Below are 14,663 nucleotides of genomic sequence, written 5' to 3' on the forward strand. Positions count from 1 at the left end.
CTCATTCAAATAAAATAACAACTTTCTATAATATTCAACTGATGAGATAATAACTAAACAAAAAAGACCACATTAACCATCATCATTTAATCCCTGCATTGCTCTGTTGACTGATTTTCAACACTACAACTAGCCTCAAGTTACCTGGGCTAGGGAAGAAAAATATCCCATAGTTCATGCTTGCCAAAAAAAGTGCACACCTAACGTTGGGTGAGGACAAGATTTGTTTGATATCCTAGTTCATTGAGAATCACTGGGGTGAATTCGCCACCTTCCCAGCCACATGTTCCTTGGCAGCACGCTGTCGCTGGCAGCGGGATTCTCTGTTCCTACCGCCGGCCAATGGTATTCCCTATTCTGGCCACCCCACATCACCGGGAAAGCCGCGGACAGGGGTACGCTGCCGGCGGAACGGAGAATCCCACCAGCGGAGAATCATGAACAGTAACCAGATGAACGCAATGCTGAATATGGTATCTATTGTCTATGAAACAAGACCTCAGCAAAGAATAAACAAGCAAGCTGGTTAAAAGGCAGAAGAAAATGGGTGTGAAACAGACTTGAACAGAAACAAACTGCATTGAACATAATTTAAGAACAAATCTGACATTTAATGTCATACTTGGCAACACTGATTTTTGTGGAACTCATGCATGAAATAGAACAGTCGTACATGGAGATGACTCTCAGTTTGATGAGATAAATAAAAGGTTTTAACACTGGCTTTAGCACCTTTTTCATACTGTCTCTACAAAGAAAAACACAAATTCACATACAATAAGTCAAATATGGCAGATGCAAGAAAATGCAGTACGGATAAAATAAATCCAGATTGTTGATCCAATTAATTGAGGAATAGAAGTAAGGAATATGTGAAATCGTGAAAACCCGTGCATGGAGATCAACTTAGTACATTCAATCTAGATATTAATATGTTTTCTAACTAACCATCACGGAACCAAACAATGATAGCAGCAGAAAAATATGCCATTTGGCCGATCATTCATGTGCTGCTTCTTTGGGAGATTAATCCCACTTTCCCAACAGTCCCGGGAACTTTTAAACCCTTCAAATATTTATTCAATTCCCTTTTGAATTACAGGCAGTGCATTCCAACTCACAACAAATTGATAAGATGGATTCTGTCTTATGGATTCCACCAACATTGGCAAAATTAAGATAACGTTTCTTAAAATAAATCTTAAATACCACTAAATATCTGACTTAATTACACCAAAATATTTTGACATAACTTCTGCACCTCCTACATTACCACCAGTGCTTTTACTAGGATTCCAAGTCAGTATAATGGCAGCTCTGCTAAAAACAAAAATAACTTCCTCCGGGTGGCAATCAGTAGCGGATTGGCACTCTGCACTGACTTACCTGCACTTCAATTCTAAAGCGCGTGTCTCATCTGACCTTCCCAAAATAGGTTGTGTGAGACTGAAGCAGCGAAGGAGGTCCCTGGCTCCGGCAGCGAAGACTAAAACGGATGAAGGAGGACAAACTCCCTTTTGCACAGGACTAGCTGCTGTAAAGCAGGTGACTTTAAAAGTGCCACTGAAAGGAAGTTTCTAAGATGTGAATGAGATGTGGGGGGTTCGGAGTCAGATCAGGGTGGGGGGGGGCGGCTGGGGGAGTGGTCGGACCTCGCCAGGTCAGGTCATTCACTGTGTGTGGGATGGGGCCTGGTCTGGGTCTTTAAAATAGTGACTATTAAGTTGGTAGTGCTTTTTTTTTTTAAAAAAGACAATTTTATTGAGGTATTTTTGGCATATAAAACAATGACATTGTATAGTACTGTACAAAAGGAAAAGCAAGTAACGCATAGTAGAAACCACAACTCTGTTCTTGCAAGGACCTGCCTAAACCACCCCCTACTCTACACTACCCTAGCCCCCCCCTGCTGACAATTAATTATCCGCGAAGAAGTCAATGAATGGTTACCACCTCCGGGTGAATCCCGATAGTGAACCTCTCAAGGCGAACTTTTCTAGACCGAGAAAGCTCGGCATGTCCGATAGCTATGCTTCGGTCTTCGGGGGCTTCGAGTCCCTCCATGCCAACAGTATTCGTCGTCGGGTTACCAGGGAAGCAAAGTCCAAGACAGCGGCCTCCTTCTCCTGGCAGTGTTTTTTCCCCTCACCTGGGAATCTTGGTGAGTGATTCCCCAGCACATCTTTGGGGTACCCCCCAAATCCGACACTGCGGTCCAGAGGCTATGGGCCTATTTTTCTAATATGTCCATCAAAACTATGTAAATGATCCAGTGTAAATGTGCAATTAGAAACTTGATATAAACCTGAAGTGGGATTTCAATCTGTATAACACAAAGGTGAAGTAGTAGTGGTTACAGGTCTGTCACTTGAGTGGTAGAAACAATTTGTCACAATGAACTAAAGCTGTTACTTTCTTAGTAATATTATTTCACAGAATGTGGTCAACACTGGCTCGGCCAGTCCTTGTTGCCCAACCCTAATTTTCCTTGGGAAGGTGGTGGTGGTGAGCGAGCTTCTTGAACTGTGGCAGTCCACGTGGTCTAGATACTCCCACACTGTTGCTAGAGAGGGAGGGAGTTTCAGGATTTTAATCTGGCGACAGCACTATAGTTCCAGGTCAGGCTGGTGTAAGACTTGGAGGGGAACTTGCTGATGGTAATTCTTTCCATGCAGCAGCTGCCCTTTACCTTCAAGGTTAAGTGGGAGTTACTGGGTTACGGGGGGAGGGTAGATACGTGGGCTTGAGTAGGGTGCTCTTTGTAAGAGCCGGTGCAGACTCGATGGGCCGAATGGCCTCCTACTGCACTGTAAATTCTATGGCTATAAATTCTATGTAAATTCTATGACTGTGGTAGCGGTCATGGGTTTGGGAGGTGCTGCCGAAGATGCGAGTTGCTGCAGTGGATCTTGTAGATGGAACTTAATGTTGCCACTGTGCATCGGTCATAGAAGTTTACAGCATGAAAACATGCCCTTCGGTCCAACTTGTCTATGCCGCCCAGTTTTTAACCATCAAGCTAGTCCTAATTTTCTGCATTTGGCCCATATCCCTCTACACCCAGTTTTCCCATCTGAATGCTTTTTCAAAGACAAAATTGTACCCCCCTCTACTACTGCAGCTGGCAGCTCGTTGCAGACACTCATCACCCGCATGGAGGAACTGAATGTTTAACGTGAGGGATGGGGTGCTAATCAAGCAGGCTGTGGTGTCCTGGATGGTGTCGAGCTCCATGAGTGTTGTTGGAGCTGCACTCATCCAGGCAAGTGGAGAGTATTCAATCACACTCCTGACTTGTGCATTAAAAATTGTGGTCAGGCTTTGGGGAGTCAGGTGGTGAGTCACTTGCAACAGAATTCCCAGGCTCATGTAGCCATGGTGTTTATATAGCTGGTTCAGTTCAGTTTCTGGACATTAGGATCCTGAAAGTTAGGATGTTGATATTAAAAGCATTTGAGCACCAAAACGCTAAATAAGCTAGGAGCAACTAATTTCTCTCCAACACACTTGCTTGTGGCAGCTTGAGCAAACATTTACCTGAAGAATAAAGTTATGGCTTAATGGAGGTTTTATTCACAAAAGTACATCAACTTTGTATGTAGATCTAGTTCTCTTAATGCTCGTCCCTCAAATTCTTCAGTATCAACACTCTTGGAACTTCCGTCATTAGAAAACTGTCCAGAATCTGTACTGGTTTGACCACTTTGATCATTTTTCTCATTCCCAATATGTGGCAATGTCAAGGAACTGGAGTATGAATTCAAGCTTTCAGATTCACAAATGACTTTGAGCTGGTCACAGCACTTCTCGGCATCTTCCTCTGGCACCAGCTCGAGGAAGGCATTCTGCGAAGGTACATTGAAACACTGCAAGAGTAAAGAAAAGGGAAGAGGGCAATACATAGGATTGTAATGACAGGTTGTAACATTTTATGTATAGCTAAGAGTGTGTGTTTCTAAAAATAAGAAAAGGACTTCCATTTGTATCGTGTCTTTCACAATGCCATACTGTTATATTTTGAACTGTGATTGATGTTGGGAACAATGATAGTCAATTTGCTCAGAATAAAGTCCCACAAAATGCAATGAGATACAGGATCAAATCTATTTAGTGATGTTGGTTTACAGAAATATATAGGATAGGACACCAGGAGCACACCTGGCTCTTCTGAGAAGAGAACTTGGTGGTCTCCTATTTCCACTTGAGGGGCCATTCTGCGCTTTGGTTTAAAACCTCAATTGAAAAATGTACCTCCATCAGTACAGTAGTTCCTCAGTGATACACCACTAGCCTGCAGTCTCTGCAGTGGAGCATAAACCGGCCTACAACCTTTCCATTTAGCAATGAGAATTCTACCACTAAACCAAGACCAACACCGTAACAGATAAGTAGATTCCACTCAAAACTGTGACCTGTCTTCTCTTTTTCTCATTTTGCTACTAAATTAGATGTGACCAAGTTACAGATCAGATACTGGGACAATGACTGGCACTCCGGGTCCTGATTATTTCTGAAACCCCAATGCCAAACAGCTGGGAGAGCAAGACCGTCAAAGTATTTGGGGAATATTTTTAAATGCAAACCCATGGATGAACAAAAATATATTTTGCTACCTAGAGATCTTTAAATAAAAATCTTCCATAAACCATGCTTCCAAATTGTTTTCCATTTCTTAGGAATTTTTAAAATACTATTTTTGACCTTCCAGACAAGATGGTAGTAAACCAACTAATCTCCTAAAAAATGATAATGCTTAAAACAAAATATCTTGATTGTAATGTTGCCACTTTTCATTTTAAGATAGATGTCAACGCACAAAACAATGCTAGACAGTACTCGGGATGAGAAAGTCCTCTGCAAAACTAATAACTCCAAATAAAATATTTAATGCTACACAAAGGAACCAAAGGATACGGGGGGGTGGGGGGGGGGGGAAGAGAGAGAGAGAGAGAGAGCAGGTTAGAGGCCTATTTCTTACAAAGGAGAATGTGCAAATATGCAAACTCCACACACAGTGACCCGGGGTTGGGATTGAACCTGGATCCTTGGCGCTGTGAGGCAGCAGTGCTAACTAGTGCGCCACTATGCCACCCCAAATGGACTATTTCTGATCCTATTTTGTAAGTTTATATGCAATTTGTACAAGTCTGTATTATATTTCTAAACAGTTTGCACCATGACTTCAGCTTTTTCCTTCTCCTGAAGTTCTTTCTGAAAACAAAATCCAACATCCAGTTTTGAAACAAGACACATACCTCCTGTAAATGTTCCGGCAAAATGTGCGGAGGAAAGAAGGCATACTTTATGCACCTGCTGACGTAATGTATACAGAAGGAGCATCCCACTGCCACACTGAAAACAATCACTAGTGAGACAATGAAGATGACAACAATTTTCCACAACGGAGTTGCACCTTAAGAAAATTAAAAACATGATCAGTTTTACTTTTTCACACATGAATGGTTACTATTTCCTGAGAACTATTTCACAACAACATATTTATAGAGCACCTTTAACATAATAAACCTCCCAAGACACATTACAAAACAAAAGACACCAAGCCATATAAGGAGATATTATGGAGAGGTGACGAGAGAGCATTCTAGAGCTCAGGGCCAAAATTGAAGGCATAGCCACCAATAGTGGAAGGATTAAATTCAGGGATTCACTTTTTAAAAAATAAGTTTAGAGTACCCAATTATTTTTTCCAAGTAAGGGCAATTTAGCGTGGCAAGTCCTCCTCATGCGCATCTTTGAGTTGTGGGGGTGAGACCCACGCAGACACAGGGAGAACGTGCAAACTCCACACGGACAGTGAACCAGAGCTGGGATTGAACCTGGGACTTCGGCGCTGTGAGGGAGCAGTGCTAACCACTGTGCCACCATGTTGCCCCAAATCAGGGATTCTCAAGGGGACAGATTTAGAGGAGCTCAGATAACGTGACGGCTATGGGACTGGAGAAGATTACAGAGACAGGGGTGGGGGGGTGGCAATGTACAATTATGATAATAAGAATAAGACATTTAAAAATCAAGAAGTTGCTCGAGTAGATTAAGGTCAGTGAGCAGAAAGATGATAGGGGAATGACATTTGGTGCAAGACAAGACATGGGCAGCAGAATTTCAGATGACATCAAGTTCACAGACAGTAGAATGTGAAAGACTAGTCAGCTGTTCATTGGAATAGTCCAGTCCAGAGGGAACAGAGGCACGAGTTTCAGATGATGAACTGAGCCAGGCCAAAGTCGGATGATGTTACAGAGGTCAAAATAGGCATACGAGGCATTAATATATCAAATTACGTTGCGTCAAAACACCCCACTACCATAGTTCAACATGAGACTTTCCTTCAGGATAGAGATCAAGAGAGTCTAGGCAGCAGATGAAGCAATAGTGGTGCATTAGGTGACATCAAGACACCATTAAGGTGGTGGGGACTGGACTGATGATCCAGAGATCCTGGGGACCTGGGTTCCAGTGCCACCACGGCAGATGGTAGAAACTGAATCCAAGAAATATCTGGAATTAAAAGTTTACTGTTCATGAAATCATTGTCGATTGTTCACAACTGGTTCACCAATGTCCTTTAGGGAAGGAAATCTGCAGTCCTCACCTGGTCAGGCCTACATGTGACTCCAGATCTACAGCAATGTGGTTAACTCTTAAATACCCCAGCAAACTACTCAGTTATATCAAACCATTATAAAGTCAATAAAAAAAGGATACAAACTGGACAGACTACTTGGCATCGACCTAGGCACTGGAAACCCTGAATAGTCCTCCTTACTAACATCTGGGAGTTTCTGCCAAAATTGGGAGAGCTGTCTCACAGACTAGTCAAGTAACGGTCTGAGATAGTCCTACTCATGCAATCACCCCGTACAGATAATGTGCCAGACACCACTGTCACCATCCTGGAATCAATGGGAATCAGGGAGCAAACTCTCCAATGGTTGAAGTCATACCTAGCACAAAGGAAGATGGTTGCGTTTATCGTAGGTCAGTCATCTCAATCTCAGGACATCGCTGCAGGAGTTCCTCAGGGCATGGTCCTTGGCCCAGCCACCTTCAGCTTCTTCATCAATGATCTTCCTTCCAACGCAAAGCTAGATGCGGGGATGTTCGCTGATGACTGCACAATGTTCAGCACCGTTTGCGAATCCTCAGATAATGAAGCAGTCCACGTGCAAATGCAGCAACACCTGGACAATATCCAGGCTCGGACTGACAAGTGGAAAGTAACATTCGCACCATACAATAACCATTTCCATTAAGAGAGAATCAATCTATCGCCCTTGATATTGAATGGCATTATCACTGAATCCTCACTATCAACATCCTGGGTGCTACCACTGACCAATTGGACTTACAATATAAATACTGGGGCTACAAGCGTAGGTCAGAAGCTAGGAATCCTGCGGCGAGTAAGGCACCTCCTGACTCCTCAAAACCTGTCCACCATCTACAAAGCAAATGTCATGAGTGTGATGGAATACTCCCCATTTGCATGGATGAGTGCAGCTCCAACAGCACTCAAGCAGCTTGACTCCATCCAGGACGAGGTAGCTCATTTGATTAGCATCCCTTCCACAAACATTCACTCCATCCACCACTGATGCTAATTTGCAAGATGCACTGCAGGACTTCACCAAATCTCCTTCAACAGCACTTCATGGCCACTACTATCTCAAAGGACAAAGTCAGCAGACACATGGGAACACCACCACCTGGAAATTTCCCCCAAGCCACTCACCATCCTGACTTGATATCACGGTTCCTCTACTCGCTGGGTCAAAATCCTGGAACTCCCTCTTTAACAGAACTGTGGGTGTACCTATGCCTCATCAACTGCAGTGGTTCAAGGCAGCGGGGGCTCATCAACTACAGTGGTTCAAGTGGCGGAATGCCACCATCTTCTCAAGGACAATTAAGAACTGGCAACGAATGCTGATCTAGCCAACTAAGGCCCACATCCCTTGATGAAGAAATCAAAAAGAATGTTCCACTGTCATTACAAAACTAGTATGTACTTTCCTGAAAATGCCCAAATGGGAAGTTGCAGTATGAAATTATTCTGCAAGACCAACAGTGGCCTGTTCAATTGTTTGGCCAAGGAATTGAATTTGGCAGAGAGCATAAAATGTAAGGTAAAGCGTGGGGGAGAAAAGATTTTCCATTAGACAATGTAACCTACACGAACACTTTTAAAGCTAAATAATTAAAAGCATACCGTTAATCTTTTCACAGACAACATGACTGAGCTGTCCAACAACATGAAATATAGGGTTGAAAAGCTGAACACGCAGACAGTACGTGGTCCAAGGTTCGAGTTTCAGTGACACCAATTTACTCGAGCCGTTTTCCACCTGTAATTTAAATAAATAATTAAATACAGAAATATTCATTCATTTCAACTGTTTGCTATGTTATCTCTCCAAAGGGTTAGTTTAATAGGTTAAAAAGCATTTGACCCTACAGAGTCTATTTAAATAGATTTCCTGTTGAGTAAAATATTTTTAGAACAATATTCTTTTGCATTCCAAACAGTCAGCACTGTGATGCATATGCATCAGTTAGGTGCCTAAACTGACACATTAACAAAAGTACTGCGTTCTCCGATTGGGGGTATGGCCTTAAAACATTATACGAGTAACCCACAGCATTTGGGGCTAGGAAAGAAAAGAGCATTATTAAGTTTATCTTGCTGAAAAATACGGCATTTTGGTGAGCAATCACAAAGCCAATTGTGACTTTAAATTAAAAAAAATGTTTTAGAGAATCCAATTATTCTTTTCCAATTAAGGGGCAATTTAGCCTGGCCAATTCACCTACCCTGCACATCTTTTGTTTTTGGGTTATGGGGTTAAGGCTCATGCAGACATTTTTTTTTGGGGGGGGGGGAAAATGTGCAAACTCCACACGGACAGTTACCCGGTGCTGGGATCAAACTCAGGTCCTCGGCGCCGTGAGGCAGCGGTGCTAACCACTGCACCACAGTGCCGCCCTTCAAAGCTAACTGTGACATATGATGGGAAACAGCTGGAATGTTTCTACGTGAAATTAGTTTGCATCATCTCAATCTAGACTTCTACAATGCTTTTGGTGATGTAAACCAAGGGGGAATGCAGTCACTGAGTAAAATTATTGCATGGAAATATATAAAATAGAACAAATGCCAATACAGTTCCAGCCACTTTATAGGTTTTTAAAAAAAAATGTGAATGCTCAGACGTTCCTTAACCTCAAGAGTGGTGGAAGGTTATTTGACAGTACAGGACAACACAGCTAAACCCAATCCTGTCAACACACAGGCAGCAGAGCTGGAAGTTATCAGACTCGCTGGTGCTAGGACCCAGGATGTGACAAAGTAGCTACAGAACATTTTGGAGGGTGGGGGTGAAGAGCCAGTGATCGTAGTACACTGGTACCAATGACATACATTAAAAAAAAAAGGATGAGGTCCTGAAAGCTGAATATAGAGAGTTTGGCGATAAATTACAAAGTACATCCAAGGTAGTAATCTCAGGATTTCTCCCAGTGCCAGGCGCTAGTGTGGGCAGAAACAGAAGGATAAGTGGGATGAATGCATGGCTAAAGGGGTGGTGTACGAGGATGGGTTTCAGATTCCGGAGTCGTTGGGACAGGTTCTGGGGAAGGTGGACCTGCACAAACTGGATGGGTTACACCCCAACAGCACCGGAACCAATATTCCTGCAGGAGTGTTTGCTAGTGCTGTTGGGGAGGCTTTGAACTAGTATGGCAGGGGGGGTGGGCACCTGCGCAGGAAATTAGAGGAGATGGAAACCAATGGCAGAAAAAGTGAAAGCAAAAGGGAAAACATGTTAATAAAAGGCAACAAGTAAATAGTAGCTCTACTGGCCCTAGCGATGGGCTTAGTGTAAGCAAAAGTGGCAGAAAAACAAAATTAAGAGTTATGTATCGGAACACACGTAGCATCAAAAACAAGATAAATGAACTGACTGCACAAATGGAATTAAATGGGTACGATCTGAAAGCTATTACTGAAGCATGGCTGCAAGGTGATAAAAGTTGGGAAATCAGTTTTCATGGTTATTTGACTTTTAGGAAGGACAGGCGGGAAGGAAAAGACGGTGGGGTAGCTTTGCTAATAAGAGAGGAAGTAAGTACTGAGGGACCATCTAGGCTCAGAGGACGTGGAGTCGATTTGGATGGAAGTGACAAATACCAAAGTAAGAAAGAGAGCGATAGGGAGTATTGTTATAGGCCCCGAAAAGTAGCCAAATTGTAGGAAAGTGTTTAAGATCAAGAAATAACAAATACATGTAAAGAGTTTAAGGTCAAGAAATAACAAATACATGTACTGCATTAATTGTGGGTGACTTTAATTTTCATAAAGATTGGGCTAATCAAATTAAAATGGTAGCTATGAGAATTAACTCAAACGTGTGCATTTGGGATGGTTTTTGTTGAGCAAAATGTTATGGATCAGGCCATTTTGGATCCGGTAATGTGTAATGAGGTAGGTTTGATAACGATCTTAAGGCTAAGGATCCCGAGGAAGTAGTAATCACAGTATGATAGAATTTGGCATTCAGTTTGAATGTAAGAAAATTGGGGCTGAAATATCAGTGTTAAACTTAAAGAAGGGGCATTACAAAGTTATGAGAATGGAATTGGTCAAAGTGGACATACAGATTGCTGGTAAGGTAACAGGCGAGCAGTGGCAGGCATTCATGATACCCAGCAGAAATACATCCCAATGTATGGAAAGGCTCTCTAAGAGGAGGAAGAACCTAGCATGGATAGCCAAAGAAGTTAAGGAGGGTATTAAGTGAAAGCAGAAACATATATTTTAAATAATAAATTTAGGATACCCTGTTCTTTTATTTTCCAATTAAAGGGCAATTTAGCATGGCCAATCCACCTAACCTGCACATATTTGGGTTGTGGGGGTGAGACCCACGCAGACATGGGGAGAATGTGCAAACTCTACATGGACAATGACTCGGGGCCAGGATTAAACCTGGGACCTCGGCACCGTGAGTTAGCAATGCTAATCACTGTGGCACCGTGCTGCCCAAAAGTAGAAACATATAGGATGGGAAAGGTTAGTGTTAGGCCAGAAGGGTCGGATAGATTCAGAATGCAGAAAAGATGGAGTAAAAAATAAGCAGAATGAGAAAATAAACTGGAGGGCAAGTTAGTGAGAAACATAAAAAATAGACATTAGAGCTTTTTAAAAGTACATTCAAAAGAAAGAAATAAAAGAAAACATTGGCCCCTTAGAGAATGAAATGGAGTAAGTAATTATGGGACCAAAGAACTGGCTGAGGAATTAAATTGATATTTTGCATTGGTCTTTACGGCAGGGTATACAAGCATTCCAGAAATAGTGAAAAATACCAGGGAGAAATTGAATACAGTCACAATCACCAAATTAGTTTTAGGCAAACTAATGGGGTTAAAGGCTGACAAGTCCCCTGGACCTGATGGTTTGCTCCTCAACATCTTAAAAGGAAGTAGCCACAAAGATCATGGGTGCATCAGTAGCCCTTTCCCAAAAATCCTTGGATTCTGGAACTGTGCCAAAGGATTGGAGAGCTGCCAATGTGGTATCCTTGTTCAAAAAGGGAAGGAGTTAAAATGTAGGAAGCTACAGGCCAGCTGGTCTAGCCTCAAGTTATTGGAAAAATATTAGAATTAATTATTAAATGAGGGCGGCACGGTGGCCCAGTGGTTAGCACTGCTGCCTATGGCACTGAGGACCCGGATTCAATCCTGGCCCCAGGTCACTGCCCATGTGGAGTTTGCGCATTCTCCTCGTGTCTGCGTGGGTTTCATCTCCACAACCCAAAGATGTGCAGGTTAGGTGGATTGGCCACACTCGGTTGCATAGTGGTTAGCTTCACAGCACCAGGGTCTCCGGTTCGATTCTCGGCTTGGGTCACTGTCTGTGCGGAGTCTGTACATTCTCCCAGTGACTGCGTGGGTTTCCTCTGGGTGCTCCTGTTTCCCCCCACAAGTTCCGAAAGATGTGCTGTTAGGTAATTTGGACATTCTGAATTCTCCCTCTGTGTATCCGAACAGGTGCCAGAATGTGGAGACTAGGGACTTTACACAGTAACTCCATTGCAGTGTTAACATAAGCCTACTTGTGACAATAAAGATTATTTTTCTAAAATCGCTCAATTGGAAAAATAAATTGGGCACTCTAAATTATTAAGAAAAAAGAGAATCAATTATTAAGGAGAGACTTCCGGTGACGGCGGGCGGGAGGCATTAGAGGACTCCCGTTCGGGAACGGCATTGTCGGGGGTTAACGCCCGGTTCTCGGGCCAGCGAAGGCAGTAAAAGTCGGGAGACAGCACAGAGGAGTGGAATGTCGAAGACCCGTAAAAAAAACGGCCGTGCAAAAAGCAGCTGAAAGTCCGTCGGGGAGTGGAAAGGTCACTGCGGGGTCAGGAAAGAAAATGGGAGGCGGGAGCACCAGGGGAGGCCGCATTGCTTACGGCTGAAGAAATAACTAAGGTGATGGCTGCGGAATTCGAAAGGCAGTTTACAAAATACATGGAGACGGTGAGGAAGGAGATGAGGGAGGTTGAGTGTGCTGGTGGAGGAGGCGGTTTCCCCGGTGAGGACGGAGGTGGCGAGCGCAGTGGCAGAGGTGCGAGAGCAAGGGGAGGCGCTGAAGGAAGTGGAGGAGACGTTATTGCAACACGGTGATCAACTTGCCTCGATGGGGAAAGAGATGCGGAAGGTGATGGATACTAACAAGGATCTGCGAGGAAAAATGGAAGACCTGGAAAACAGATCCAGGCGACAGAATTTGAGGATTGTGGGGCTGCCCGAAGGAGTTGAAGGACCGAAGCCGACTGAGTACTTTGCCGCGATGCTGGCAAAACTATTGGGGGAGGGGGAGGATCCCTCCCGATATGAACTGGATCGGGCTCATCGGTCGTGGAGGCCTGTACCAAAGGCGAGTGAGCCGCCAAGGGCAGTGACACTGTGCTTCCGTAGGTACAGTATGAAGGAGAAGGTCCTGAGCTGGGCCAAGCAGAAGCGGGTGGTGCAGTGGCTGGAGCTGGTGTACGTGTATACCAGGATTTTACGGTGGAGCTGGCGAGGAAGTGGGCTGCCTTCAACCGGGTGAAGAGGGCACTGTACATTAGCAAGGTGCAGTGCGGCATTGTATATCCAGCGAAGCTGAGGGTGACTTATAAGCTCAGGGACTTTTATTTTGGAACGGCGGAAGCAGCGGAGGAGTTTGCGAAGGTAGAAGGACTGAAGCAGAACTGACAAATTGAGAAATGCCCATGTGCCGATGTAACCTCATGACTGTATTTTCTTCTTTTTTGTTTCACTGCGTGCGGGTGTAGGGGCTAAAGGAGCCAATGTTGTATATATTTGGACAAGGGAAGGGATGGGACTTTCACTCGAAATCAAGGCTCTTTGGGGTATAGGTGGTTGTGCGGGGTGTGTGTGCTAAAAGGGGATCTCTGGGCTTTCCTAGGGCCGGGCAAGGGGGAAAGGGCCCCAGGCGGGGGCCTCCACGCTGGCCGGTTTAAGCTGGCCAGTGACGGGAGTGAGGTGGGGGAGGGGCTGCGGCCATCGGAGCCTGGCAGAACAGGGTCCGAGTGGCCTAGCCGGGCCGGAAAGTTGGGGGGAAGGAACCGAGGTTGGGAGGAGGAGTTTTACAAGAGGCAGTGGACGGGAGGAGTTGGAGACTTGGGGGGGGGGGGGGGGGAGGACCAACTCTTGGGTATCATGTACGGTACTCTTTCAGAGGCTGGATGGCGTTGTGTGTGTGTGTGTGTGTGTGTGTGTGTGGGGGGGGGGGGGGGGTGGACTCTGTAGGTCAATGGTGACCATGGGCGGTCCCGGACTCCTTTTTCTCCTTTGTTTTTTGTTTCCACCGTGGGAGGGTTTGGTTTATTGGATGCATATATTGACAGGTGGGCCGTTGTCTGGGGTGGTGGGAGGATGGGATCATTGGTATTGTTAAGGGGATTGATTTTGTATTTGTTACCATTTACTGTTTGTGGGTGGGGTGTAAATTTCTGAAGGAAAATGTGAAAATGTGGGAAAAAAATATTTTTTTTTAAATTAAAAAAATTATTAAGGAGAGAATGACAGTGCATTTGGAAATCATAATCTGATCGAGCAGAGTCAGCATGGTTTCATGGAGGGGAAATCACGTCTGACAAATTTACTAGATTTCTTTGAGGAGGTATCAGCCAGAGTAGATAGAAGAGAACCAGTCAGTGTTATATATTTGGATTTTCAAAAGGCATTTGATAAGGTGCCATACAAAAGGCTACAATGAAAGACAGGAGCTCATGGTGTTGGAGGTAATATTCTGGCATGGATAGAGGATTGGCTAACTAACAGGAAGCAGCGATAAGGAGTTTGCTGGTTTCCATAGCACCCATAACATTCTAATAGATGTGGGAAAGAGAACTGTTCACTTTCCAATACAAGGTTAACAAGTTAAGAGTACAAATCTTCTTCTCAGAACATACATTAATTTCATGAGAATATTCTTTCCAGTAAATTATGCTGTATTTCAGTCCTTTATAAGCCTCCGGTATGGATTTATTATTTTCAGTTTGGGGGTCCACGATGTAGACATTAAGCAAATTATCTTTTGAATCCACATTTACTGATGGAGGACCAATTACATC

The 14,663-nt window shown here is 43.9% G+C and overlaps 1 protein-coding gene across 2 annotated transcripts in view; it reads right to left on the minus strand.

Annotated features, from left to right (window-relative positions):
- Positions 1–590: 590 nt before the first annotated feature.
- LOC140427769 (interferon alpha/beta receptor 1a-like) overlaps positions 591–14,663 on the minus strand; it is a 31,355-nt gene continuing 17,282 nt past the window's right edge. For both annotated transcript variants that reach the window (XM_072513405.1, XM_072513403.1), the window contains 4 exons: positions 14,502–14,662; positions 8,231–8,366; positions 5,256–5,413; positions 591–3,866 (listed from right to left, as the gene is read on the minus strand). In XM_072513405.1, coding sequence (XP_072369506.1) covers positions 3,570–3,866; positions 5,256–5,413; positions 8,231–8,366; positions 14,502–14,662 — 752 coding nt within the window. In that variant the 3' untranslated portion in view covers positions 591–3,569. The remainder of the gene's footprint in view (positions 3,867–5,255; positions 5,414–8,230; positions 8,367–14,501; position 14,663) is intronic.

The sequence above is a fragment of the Scyliorhinus torazame genome, chromosome 8 (assembly GCF_047496885.1).
Source record: "Scyliorhinus torazame isolate Kashiwa2021f chromosome 8, sScyTor2.1, whole genome shotgun sequence".
Lineage (NCBI taxonomy): Eukaryota > Metazoa > Chordata > Chondrichthyes > Carcharhiniformes > Scyliorhinidae > Scyliorhinus > Scyliorhinus torazame.